Genomic DNA, 13,332 nt, shown 5'->3' on the forward strand with positions numbered 1-13,332 from the left:
AATAAATTATTAAAATAAGAGTAATACCTGCCTTCAGACTGCGCCCCCACGTTGAAGAAGAATTAATATAAATTACAGCTGGCATCAACTATCTTTGTATTTACTGACCACGGTGCTGTAGGAGCCCGGAGATCAGGGAGGACTGAAGCGAAACAGTTGTCTTTAGGACATGATAAGGTCTCCGCACCGATGAACTCAGGGCCCCAGCGGTTGCCTGCATGAGACCTAAGGGGGAATGGAGATACTTAAAGGGTGAGACCTAATGGGGAACGGAGATACTGTTTTCTTTAAGGGTGTGGACCCTGGTACGTCAACCGCTCTCCAGTGGATGGTCCCACACCTGTGAGTATTTGAGTAGCACAAATTGGACTAAGTGGTTGTTTAATTGATTGTTTGTTTGTTTGTTTAATTTAAGAAAGCACAAAGTTAGTGAAGGCTGCTGGAGAAGAATGGCAGAGGAGTTGAGGGTAAAAATGATCAACATAGATTGCACGGAGTTCTAAAGGGATTAATAAAAAGTTATAGATTCTGCCAGGCAGTGGTGGCGCACACCTTTACTCCCAGCACTCAGGAGGCAGAGGCAGAAAGCTCTGAGTTCGAGGCCAGCCTAGTCTACAGTGAGTTCCAGGGCAGCCAGGCCTACACAGAGAAACCTCACCTTGGAAAACAAAACAATCCAGGCATGGTGGCGCAGGCCTCTAATCCCAGCACATGAGAAGCAGAGGCAGGTAGATCTCTGTGAGTTCAAAGCCAGCCTGGTCCACAAAGTGAGTCCAGGACAACCAGGGTTACACAGGGAAAAAACAAAAAAACAAAAAAAACCCTGTTTTGAAAAAAACAAAACAAAATAAAGATTCTGAAGCTAGGGAGCAGGTAGTAGAGCCCTTGTCTGGTAGGTACAAGGCGCTGGGCTTGATCTCCATTGTCACTATCAGCTGGCTGAGGGTGCCACCATGTCCTCCGCCGTGCACTGGGCAGCAGGGTGTGGCAATCTGTCTATGAATTGAGCGTCGGAACCCTACTTGTGTTACAGTCCCTATTCAGGCCTTGATCAGGAGGACCCTTAACCCTTGACACGCAGCCTGTATACTACAACTCTCAGCCTGGGCTCTGAGGCCTTCTGACGGGAGGATTTGCTTGATCTCTGGTTCTAGAGACCAGGACTAGCGTGTTGTCTTCTTTGGTTCCTTACAGCCTTTTTTTTTTTTTTTTTTTTTTTAAACCAGCTTTCAGTCCTTATTTCTCTCCTTCCACTCACCTTCCTCCTGCCCCGGAGTCTCTTCAGCTGCACAGCTTCTTCTTCGGCTGTCAGGTAAGCTGTTGTCTGACACTTTTCCACAACTGGATAGCTGTGACTGGCCTGGCCTTGGCTCCTTGGCCTCTGTTGGGACTACATTCTGAGACTAGGCCACTCACCACACCTCTAGAGTATGGGTTCAGCTGGGCATACTGGTGCACACCTTTAGTCCGAGTACTTGGGAAGCAGAGGCAAGTGGACCTATGTGAGTCCGAGGCCAGCCTGGTCTACATAGTGAATTCGAGATAGCCAGAGCTACACAAGAGACCCTGTCTCAAAAAAAAAAAAAGGAAGGAAGGAAAAGAAGGCCTCATTGCCATATAACCCACTCTCTGAGTATGTGATGGAGAAATGGGAGAGAAAGAAGAAAAACAGTTTGAGCGCTATGAAGAGAAAAAGATCTGGAGACATGAGGGGGGGAAGAAGTAGGCCTGATGTGATTAGCCTGCACTGCCACCAGAGGCCATGGTGAAGTCCCAGCCTGTGCTGCTGCTGAGGGCCATGTCTGGATCCATAGCCTTATAGCAGCAGGGGTCTGTGTTGACATCCACGGCCCATGTTGCCACCAAAGACCATTGGGATGTCCCTAGTCTGGGCTGCAACCTGGGATCTGTTGATGTCCAAGGGCTGAGCAGCAGGTGGTAGAGCTGGTCCCACCCCTTGCCTGGGCAAAGAGAAGAGCTGGCCCTGGCCAAAGCAGCACTGCTGGAGGGCAAACCAACCCAGCTACCACACCTGGCAGGCCCAAATCCAGGGCTTTGAGTTGGCCCACGCCAATATTTATTCTATCTGTCAACTGCTGGAGCATGTGACCTGGCCTGTCATACAGATCCAAAGATGCAGGATCTTCATGACATGGGGCAACAACAGGATATCAGAGAGCAGTCCAGGTGAGGATCCAGTATTAATGGTGTAGCAGATGCCAGAGACCTCAAACCAGACCAATGACTCAGTGCAATGAACATTTGCAAGTAAAGATGTGTGGGCAAAGTATACAGTGTGGGACAAAAGGGTATAGTGTGAGATTTTGTTTGGTTGGTTTTCTTTTTTTCTTTTGGGAGGAGGTTTGCAAGGGTGGAGGGCAAATACAAAGGGACAGGGAGATGAATGGGATGGGGGTGCATAGTGTGAAATTCACAAAGAATCAATAAAAAGGGTTTTTTGGTTATGGTTTGTTTTGGCTTTTTGAGACAGGGTTTCTGTATTTTAGGCCTGGCTGTCCTGGAACTCACTCTGTAGACCAGGCCTCAAACAGAGATCTGCCGGCATGGTTGTAAATGCCTTAAATCCCAGAATTCGGGAGGCAGATGCAGGTGAATTGCTGTGAGTTCGAGGCCAGCCTGGTCGACAAAGTGAGTCTAGGACAGTCAAGGCTACACAGAGAAACCCTGTCTCAAAAAAACAAAACAAACAAACAGAACACAGAGATCTGCCTGTTGTCTGCCTCCTGAGTTCTGGGATTAAAGGTGTGTGCCACCACCGCCCAGCCAATAAAAAGTCTTTTTAAAGAAAAATAAAAGAGTACAGGGTGCCAGGCATGGCTTGTCATGATCACCTGAGCATAGCACCATGTGGCGTGTGCAGCAAGGGCCAAGGATCACCAGCCAAAGGACATTTGTCAGTGACCACGAAAGGCAGGCACCTTCAGGGGTAAGGGCCTGTGTTAATAACACTTTCAACACATCCATTCCTTTCTTTTCAGCTACAGCTTTTTGGTGTAGGGCTGGAGAACAGAGCTGAAGAGTGGCTCAGTGGTTACAAGCACTTGTTCCAGCAGAGGACCTGCAAGGGGTCCCTCCACCTACACAATGTTTCCCAATATTTATTACTCCAGTTCCAAAGGATCCAATACCCTCCTCTTGCCTCCATAAGCACACGTGGTGCACAGACAGCACATGCAAACTAAACACCCATGCACATAAAATAAAAATAAATCTTAAAAACAGTAAAACTGCATCACCCAAAAAATATTTATGAAACTTTGTAGTGCAGGCTGATCATGCTCAGAGGCATTTCTGTCCAACATTTAGTGGACCTAGAGCTAAGCACATCTAAATAACGTATCTGTCATTTCTTTTGTTGTTGTTGTTTGTTTTATTTTTTGTTTTTTGAGACAGGGTATCCCTATGTAGCCCTGGCTGTCCTGGAACTCTCTTTGTAGACCAGGTTGGCCTGGAACTCACAGAGATCCAACTGCCTCTGCCTCCCAGAGTGCTGGGATTACAGGCGTGCACCACCACATCCTGCTGCTGCTGCTGCTGGTGGTGCTTCTTTCTTTTCCATTTTCTTTTTCCTTTGGTTTTTCGAGACAGGATTTCTCTGTGTAGCCTTGGCTGTCCTGGACTCACTTCGTAGGCCAGGCTGGCCTTGAACTCACAGCAATCTGCCTGCTTCTGCCTCCCTAGTGCTGAGATTAAAGGCATGTGCCACCACGCCCAGCTGCTGCTTTTTCTTTTTCTTTTTCTTCTTCTTCTTCCTCCTCTTCTTATACATGTATATGTAAAGGAATCAAGTCAGCACCACCAAGATTCTTGCACATTCATGTTTGCTGTAGCACTATTCACAAATTCCAAAGTTGTGAAACCAACTTGCTGTCCACAAGCAGGAATGGGTCAAGAAAATATGTTACATGTATACATTAGAGTTCTATTCCACTGTTTAAAAAAAAAAAAAAAAAGAGTGACATTATATTATTTGCAAAAAGAAAAGAACAGAAATGAGGCCGGGCGCTGTGGTGCACACGCAACTGTGTCTATCATTTCTTATAAATTACTACTTTAAATTGACCATGTTCAGGAATGTACAGTTGGTTAGTTTGGTTTGGTTTCAAGACAGGGTTTCTCTGTTATAGCCCTGGCTGTCCTGGAACTCCCTGTAGACTAGGCTGGCCTTGAACACAAGAGATCCACCTTCCTCTGCCTCCCCAGTGCTGGGATTAAAGGCTTGCACCACCACCAGGCAGAAAAGTACTTAACTAAGCTTGTTCCCAGAGGGACTCAACCTCAAGAGAAGATGTAGCGCTCCCTTGGATAAAATTCCCTTGCTTCCTTTGTGGAGAAACAACAGTGCTTTGGAAATGACTCTCATGCGTTTTGTTTTGTTTTGTTTATATATATATATATATATATAAAATGTCAACACTCTAAACTTTTGGAATAAAATCGCTCTGAACTTTACCTACTCATAGCTGAGAGCACAGGGAGAAACAGCTGTGGCTACTGATCAGTGAAACAAACAGATGTCAAACCCAAATGTATAAAGCTTTTATTTAAAATTAGACAGACTCAAGTAGACAATATAAAATAGCAAGGCCTCATAAAACAGACTCCAGCCACCTTAAGTCGCACACTACTTATAGTAACATTTTTTAAAAACTGAGAAATAGGACAAAACCAAATTATTTTTAAACTCTTATTGCCAGCTTTAACGATATTCTGAGACATATGACTACGGTGTAGTACAGTGGTACAGTGCTTGTCTCACATGCCAGCACCACACACACAAAATTACTACAAAATATCCAAAGAAATGCATTAGTGCTGCCACTCTAAGGAGTCCTTATGACTACTAGAATCAATTAAAAGAATTAAAATCCAGTGTGATTTCTACCCATTTGCAAATAAGAAGCACCTCATTCTAAAAACACACGATCAACTTCTCTCCAAGGTTATAAGGACCACATGTGTAGTTGATTTTTAATTTTAATATGGCACAATAGGCTTTATCACTAAGGTTTAGAATTTAAATGTTTCTATGGAAATAGTCCCAAGTATGCAGGAGGTGGCTCATTTGAGGCTAGGAGTTCATGACCAGCCTAGGCAACATAGTGAGACCATCCCACCACCACCACCTCAAAAAAAGAAAAAAACGTAAAATGTTCCTTACAAACTACTTCTGTTTCACTTCAAGAATAAGGGTACTATGGCTGGGCACGGTGGCAAATTTTTTTTGCCTTGGATTCCAGCACTCAGAAGGCAGAGGCAAGCAGATCTCTGTGAATTCCAGGACAGCAAGAGCTTTATAGAGAGAGCCTGTCTTTAAAAAATTTAAAAACTAAAATAAAAGTATTACGTATTTAACATTTAAAACGTAACTACAGAGCCAGCACTCAGGAGGCAGAAGCAGGCGGATCTCTATGAGTTTGAGGCCAGCCAGATCTACAAAGCGAGTCCAGGACAACCAAGGCTACCTGTTTCAAACAAACAAACAAACAAACAAACACTACAATAAACCCCTTTTAACACAGATGTGGCAAAATAAGAATATGCAATGAACAACCATGTAACTGAGACTTTTTTTTAAGTGAACGGGAACTAACCCTATGACTGTATTTCCCCTTCCTACTTCAGGAAAAAATAATATTATTGTTATAAATGCAATCTTAATACTTTACATTAAAAAAGTGACCAGGAGAGATCACATAATATTTAAAGCTTGTATATTCCTGAAAGTATTTATGAAAAGTAGAACTAGACTTGTCCTAAATAGATAACAGAGAGATATACCATTATGATGCTTGTATATTTAAAATAACCTAATAAATCTAGGAAAAACATACACTCAAGAATGGCACCCATGTAATTAAAGAACAAAGTTATTCACAAATAACTATGTGGCCAGACAAACATTTTCTAAACCATGCATATTATAGTGTCCTCTTATAGTGAGACATGTAAGAGCAAACTACTGAACTATTTGACAATTATCACCTGCCATGGTTAGACCTTTCTCACACTAGGAACAGCAAGATGAAACAGCAAGCACAGTATTTCTTGAGAAAATTTTGTCTACTTTGGCAATCAATCACACTATCTGTCATCAAATACAGGATAAGAAGATACAGCGATTCCTTCTTAAAGTCTTAGCTTTACTGTTGCCGCTTGTGAAGACAGATTCCCAGGTGGCCCAGGCTGGCCTGAATCTCACTATGTAGCTAAAAGTGGCCTTGAACTCCGATCCTCCTGCCTCCATGTCCCAAGTGCTATGATTACAACTGTGTGCCACCAATGAGCTGTGGTGGCCTAGGCCTTTAATCCCAGCACTTAGGAGTTAGAGGCAAGCAGATCTGAGTTCAAGACCAGCCCGGTCTACAAAGTGAGTTCCAGGACAGCCAAAGCTACAGAGAGAAACTTTGTCAAAAAAAAAAAAAAAAAAAAAAAAAGGTGTGCTCTACCATTCCCTACTACTATTATTGCTTTTTACAGACAATTTTAAGGAAGTCATTTTTTGTGGGGGGAGAACACTTATTCAAGGTTCTGATAGATTTAGCTCTTTGCTACAACTCTGCCATTACAGGCCCTCTCTTAAAAGCTGTTTTTCTTCTTTAAAATGCAGATATTTTCTTACTAAATATAAAGATTAACAGAGAAGGTATAAGGAACACTTGAAATATAAACACGTTTTCACAGTTTACTACTGACTACTGCAACCTTAGACAAGTCACTTAGCATCCCGGGTTTCAGCTTCTTCTTCAAAATCAAGGAGTCAGTCCCTGCTGTGAGGCCAGCACCTCGTTAGAATTGTAGAATAACAACAACAACAGCAACAACAACAACACCAACAACAATAGCAACAACAACAGCAACAACAGCAACACACAATCTTAAGATTCCTTCTTTTTTTTTTTTAATTTTTTTATTAATTTATTCTTGTTACATCTCAATGGTTATCCCATCCCTTGTATCCTCCCATTCTTCCCTCCCTCTCATTTTCCCCTTATTCCCCTCCCCTATGACTGTTCCTGAGGGGGATTACCTCCCCCTGTATATGCTCATAGGGTATCAAGTCTCTTCTCGGTAACCTGCTGTCCTTCCTCTGAATGCCACCAGGTCTCCCCCTCCAGGGGACATGGTCAAATGTGAGGCACCAGAGTACGTGAGAAAGTCATATCCCACTCTCCACTCAACTGCGGAGAATGTTCTGACCATTGGCTAGATCTGGGAAGGGGTTTAAAGTTTACCTCCTGTATTGTCCTTGGCTGGTGCCTTAGTTTGAGTGGGACCCCTGGGCCCAAATCTGCCTATTAAGATTCCTTCTTATTCTTACATGATAGGCGGTTTTTTGAGCTATTGTGTTTTGGGGTTTTTGTTTTTGTTTTGGTTTTGTTTTTGTTTTTTGGTTTGTTCAAGACAGGGTTTTTCTGTGGAGCCCTGGCTATCCTGGAATTCACTCTGTAGACCAGACTGGCTTCCAACTCAGAGATTCGCCTGCCTCTACTTTCTGAGTGCTGGAATTAAAGGTGTGCGCCATCACCACCGCCACCTGGCTACATAGCAGGAGTTTAGGCTTCTGCAGTTAGTCCAACTGATAATTAAATGCTCTCTAGAGTAAGGAAAATTTATATGAGACAAAATAGCACAACTGGACAAACTATCCTGTCAAAAAAAGTTCAATGTTCAACTTCCAAGGCCCCCTGGTTTGTCCCCTCTCCAACCAAACTAACAAATAACCCATAGAGTCACATAAATTACTATTCCTTAGTTATATAAATTACCCTTAAACTTTATAAACCAATAAAAACCCGTTAAGTCTGTGCCTTAGCTTTTCTACATTCTGGCGTATAGTATTTTCATCTACATTCAAGATGCTCTACAGCTCAAAGCAGGCTATGTCACATGCTCATACTTACAGTCGCTAGTAAAAATAAAAGAAAGATAAAGCAGACTATTAGTAATTATCATATTCTGCCAAGTTTTTCATAAAACTATGTTGAACGCCATTTTTCAGACTAGAACAACGAGAAAAAGAACAATGGATTCTGCTGACAATGCCGATCAGCTCAAATGGCTGTACCTGCCATGACTCAAAAAAAGGAGGAAGAGGCTAGAGGAACCATACTCAGGGAGACTCAACTGTGGCGTTTCAGCTACTTCTGAAAATTAACCTGCAGTGAAGCAGTTTGGGTACTTGTGTCGAGAGATGGCTTTTCTTTAACTTTGGGCAGCAAATGAGGCACTTAACTGCAAAAATAGAAAATGCAAAAATAAGAAAATAAGAAAATGTCTTGTCTCATATTGAACAAGGAATGAAAAAGAGGCCTGAAGGATGACTCACAAACACCTGTAACTCCAAGTTCAAGAGAACTGACACCCACTTCCGGCTTCCTCCAGCAGGCTTACACACATGCGCGCGCGCACACACACACACACTCTCTCTCTCTCTCTCTCTCTCTCTCTCTCTCTCTCTCTCGCTCTCTCTCTCTCATATACACACACATATATATACATATATATACACATACAAACTCTCACACATACACACACACAAACACACTCTCTCCCACACACACATAAAATTAAATATTTTTTTAAATGCCAAGTTATAAGATGCAATTATTAGTCAGAAGGTTAAATTTTCAGTTTTTATCTGCCATGCATTTAATGTTACACATCTATACTAAAGAAAATATTCGGAAGACAAGACAGTTGTTCTGTGTATAAAGCACAGAAAACATGTCCTTTTCAAAAGACTTTGTACTTGTGAGAATGAAATGCAAGCCTTCCCAACCTGAATGCTATGTAATTACAAACTAGGCAAGTACAGCTCGCCATAACATAGGAATGTCTCCTCAGCAGAGAATACCATGTGGTCTTCAACTTTATTTTGGAAGGACCTGAACTTTTGTTTTACATACTTTCAGTTGAGAGGTTCTAATGGCTTTAACAGAATAATCGATGGCATTTAGCACCTAAGTTTAGAGAACAGAAGTATTGCCAGTATTTTAAAAAGTTGCTTGTCCACAGGTGGAAAAACAGATCTGTGTTGTGCTATTTAATGACAGCAGAACATTCTAAAAGACATAATGCCAAGCTCCTAATGTCATCTTTGACTGACAGATGTACCTTCAACATTCAAACACAATATTATTCATGAAAATATATTTTTTTTTTAGTTTTTGTTTTGCTGCTGCTGTTTTTATTGTTTTGTTGTTGGGGTTTTTTATTTGTTTGTTTATTTTGAGATAGGGTCTCACATGTAGCCCTGGCTGACCTGGAACACACTATGTAGACCAAGTTGTCCTTGAACTCTTAGAGATCTGCCTGCTTCTGCCTGCCAAAGTGCTGGGATTAAAGGCGTGCGCCATCAGGCCCAGCCTTCAGAGGTGGCACTTTTCAGATATTAAATTAACAACAAGAAAAAAACAGTCTTTAAGGAAAAAAAAAATCCCAGCCTATCAGTAGAAGGATTTTAAGTGTTCTTCATTATGGGACAAAGATCAAGAGTGAAATAAGGACTAAGACACAGCTCACTTACCTAGGATGCACAGGGCCCAGGTTGGTTCCCATTCTCTCCCCCTCTCTCTCCCCCCCTCTCTCTTTTTCTCTCTCTCTCTCTCTTACACACACACACACACACACACACACACACACACACACATACACACAAGAGAGAGAGACAGACAGAGACAGACAGAGACAGACAGAGAGAGAGAGAGATGAATAGTTTTGGCCCTTCTGCTCAAGTATATATAGAAATACAAGCATGAACATAATGATGAATGAATATTGATTTCTTACAATATATTTCTTCCCAAAATATTGGCACATAAATGTCATAATTAAAAAATAGTGAAAAGACAGACATTTGAGCAGCATTATCCCAAATGAGTAGGTTTCATGTCTCCATTCTCTACATCAAAGAAAAATATTCTTGCCCAAGTAATCTTGATCAAGTAAGCTTGATTTTAATCCTATGTGGAATACTTCAAAACTGATCCACAAATTAGCTAAAGTTTGTCATGAGACAATTTAATCACCCCACTTAAAAATCTTATAATCTAGGAGATAGGTGGACAGGTCAGTGGCAGGGCATACGCCTAGCATTCTCAAGGCTCTGGGTTTAACTGCCAGCATGCATGGGCACGCACGCACGCGCGCGCGCGCACGCGCGCGCGCACACACACACTCCTATAAGCCTTTTTCTCCCTAGATTTTCTTATACAAGAAGTCTTTCCTTAATGCAGAAACGGGGAAAAGCATGTTTTAGTCCAAGAAGACTGCCTGGCAAATTTCAGGTGTTCATAACCCTTACCCTCGTCATGTCCCCCACATTATATTCCTTACCATGTAGTGAAGAATTAAATTCCTCCTATTTAAATCACCAAAACTACTTCAAGGAACTGTTTTTGAAACAGTTATTGGTGTAATTATTAAAAAAGAAAGTGCATATGCCTTTTAATATCAATATTGTTTAGTACATTAGCACAATCGAAATGAAGACGTAGCTCAGTATCTCATACCTGAAAAGTATGGGACAAGAATACAAGTTGTAATATAAACAATAACAAAATGGGAGAAAGAGTTGCTCCCTGCAAAAGGAAAGAAGCAACTGAAAATATGAATAGACTCGGAAGTGCCTTTCTGCTTCCCATGCGATCAGAGGCTACACGGTGACACCCACGTGCAACACCTGAAATGCAGTGTCATGTTCCGGCTGCGGCCCTTGGACTCCTTCGTTTAACTTACAGTCCTCTGGTGTCTGGCTAATTTCATCCTGTAAGGCAGGAGATGCTCTTTGAGTCTCGCTGTCGGACAAGGCATCTAACCTTTCTGGAGAACAAGCTCCATGACACTTAGTGTCTCCGGCCACATCGTCTGGATCTGTCCTCTCATCAGCATCATCTAGTTGCTGGACTGAGGTTAAGTACTGTTCCAGCAAGGTGTTATCCTGCTCATAGCTTGAGCTCTCCTTACTACAGTCGCTGTGCTCCTCAGGCATGGCCTCTTTGGCGCATTTCACTGTGTCCGCGGAGTTCCCCAACATGGAGCTTTCGCTGCTTTCTATGAAACTTTTCTCAAAGTCCAAAGAATCCTGCAAACAGTGAACTTGTGTCAGGGAAGAGTGAAAGCCAGAGTCTGGAAATTCTGGCACAGATTTCTCTTGAGGAACTTCATCCTCAGCGATGAACCAATCCAAGTTCTGATCAGAAGACGGGTCCTGACATTGTGGAAATAACGGTGGCTTAGGTGACACCAGAGTGCTTGATATAGGAGGGACATCAGTATGCCAGGAAATTAGACGCTGTTCCACTGTCTGCTGCCAAGCCTGTAGAGATCTTACCTGTAAACCAGAAGATACTGTTTGTTATCAAGTAAAAACTATGCCTTTAAAACTGTCCTGAGGGGCTGGAGAAATGGCTCAGCGGTTAAGAGCACCTCCTGCTCTTCCAAAGGACCAGGGTTCAATTCCCAGCAACCATATGGCAGCTCACAACTGTCTGTAACTCCAAGATCTGACACCCTCACACCAACGCACATAGATTTAAAAAATTAAATAAAATGTTAAAAATATTTTTAAAAGAAACTGATAGTTTTTTAAAAATAAATAAATTAAGTAATTTAATTAAATAAAACTGTCCTGAGCTTTTTACCCCCAGAAGTCACGCAGTTGCCTTCCTTCATCACTCCCCTAGCCTCATCACAGGCCTGACTCCCAGCTTAATAGGTCAGGCACAGTGTTCTGTGTCATTGGTAGCAAAGGGCAATCCCCAGCACAGAGAGCAAGGCCAGAGAAGTACAACAGCATCTTTCTCACTAATTACTGGGTTGATATTGTACAAAATAGAGACAGGCATCTAGTCTCAGTAAGGGCCAATTGGCACCTCTGGGTATAATGGATCCTCTAAAATCATTCTATTTGAGATATACATGCAGACATAGGACTTCTAATTATTTTAAAATATAGTATTTATAACTTTATAAAATGACTAAAAATATTCCACATTCTTGACAATATGACCTTTTATATGTTTAATGTGTAGAAATAATTTCAATTTTTTTGCTATAAAAATTGCAAACTACAGCCAGGCACTCCAGAGGCAGGTGGATCTCTGAGTTCAAGACCAGCCTGGTCTACAAAGTGAGTTCCAGGAAGCCAGGGCTACACAGAGAACCCTTATCTCAAAAACAAACAAACCAAAAAGGGTGGGAGAAATGGCATTTGCTTTTCTTGCAGAAGACCAGAGTTCAGTTCCCAGCACTTGCACAGCAAATCAAAATTGTCTGTGACTCCAGGTCCAAGGCTTCCGCCACCCACTTCTGTCTCCAAGGGCACTGTACACACATAGATCACATACATACACAGGCAAAGCATATGCATAAATCTTTCTTTTTTTAATTGCAAGCAAGAAAGTGACAGAGCTAGGGATGTAGCACCATTGGTATAGCACTAGCCTAGCAGGCATGAGGCCCTGGTTTCGAATCCCAGACTCAGCTGTGGTGATATACACCTGTAGCCCCACCACTTGTGAGGTGCACACAGGAGGATTAGGAGTTCAATGTCATCATCAGTTATGCTGAGCTTATAGCTAGCCTGGAGCACATGAGAATTTATCTCAAAAATAAAATAGATACCTGGGGAGAGGAAAAGGCCATATATGGAAGTTTTAGTTTTGCTCTGACTACTCTCCAAGGTGATTTCTTCTCTTCTTTTTGAGGCAAGGTCTCATACATAGCCCTGTGCTAGCAAGGTACTTTCTAATAGTAGTTTAATGTGTATTTTTTTCAAAGTTTTTCTATACATTCTCAAATATTTATACTTTTAATATATATTTTCAACTTTTTAAATTATTTTTATTTATGGAGGAGCACATACATGCTTGTGGAGGTCAGAGGGAACTTGTAGGAGTGGCATCCCCAACTGCAGCACTCAGGAGAGGAGAGTGGCCCTGCATCTCACCTGGGTAGCATAGTAGAGTGGGGGCAGGAGGGGCATGGGTGAACCAGCCCTGAGGGTGAGAGCAAGGGAGCACTGACCCTGCCACTGTCTGTGGTCTGCTGGGAGGTAGTATGGGTATGGGGGATACCCTCCTACCACCTTCCCCCTCACTACCTTTGGCAGTTGGGAGAACTGGCCCTGGGGTTATGAGAGAGAGCTGGGTGAGCTGGCCCTGTCCCTTGCTGGCTGCAGCACTCAGAAGAGCTGGCCCTGGTGGGAGAAGCACAGATGAGCTAGCCCTAAGGACAAGAGCAAGCATCTCGCCTGCAGCACTTGGGAGAGTGGGTCCTGTGCTTTACTGGACAGCAGAATGGAGCTGG

At 42.5% G+C, this 13,332-nt stretch overlaps 1 protein-coding gene across 1 annotated transcript; it reads right to left on the reverse strand.

The window, feature by feature from the left end:
* Positions 1–10,436: 10,436 nt before the first annotated feature.
* LOC127192981 (centrosomal protein of 97 kDa-like) lies at positions 10,437–11,697 on the reverse strand. The gene is made up of 2 exons (XM_051150355.1): positions 11,667–11,697; positions 10,437–11,373 (listed from the first exon to the last, which is right to left on the reverse strand). The coding sequence occupies exons 1-2, from the start codon at positions 11,695–11,697 to the stop codon at positions 10,679–10,681; spliced, it is 726 nt and encodes a 241-aa protein (XP_051006312.1). The 3' UTR covers positions 10,437–10,678.
* Positions 11,698–13,332: the final 1,635 nt, after the last annotated feature.

This window comes from Acomys russatus, chromosome 8 (genome assembly GCF_903995435.1).
Source record: "Acomys russatus chromosome 8, mAcoRus1.1, whole genome shotgun sequence".
In the NCBI taxonomy this organism is placed as follows: domain Eukaryota; kingdom Metazoa; phylum Chordata; class Mammalia; order Rodentia; family Muridae; genus Acomys; species Acomys russatus.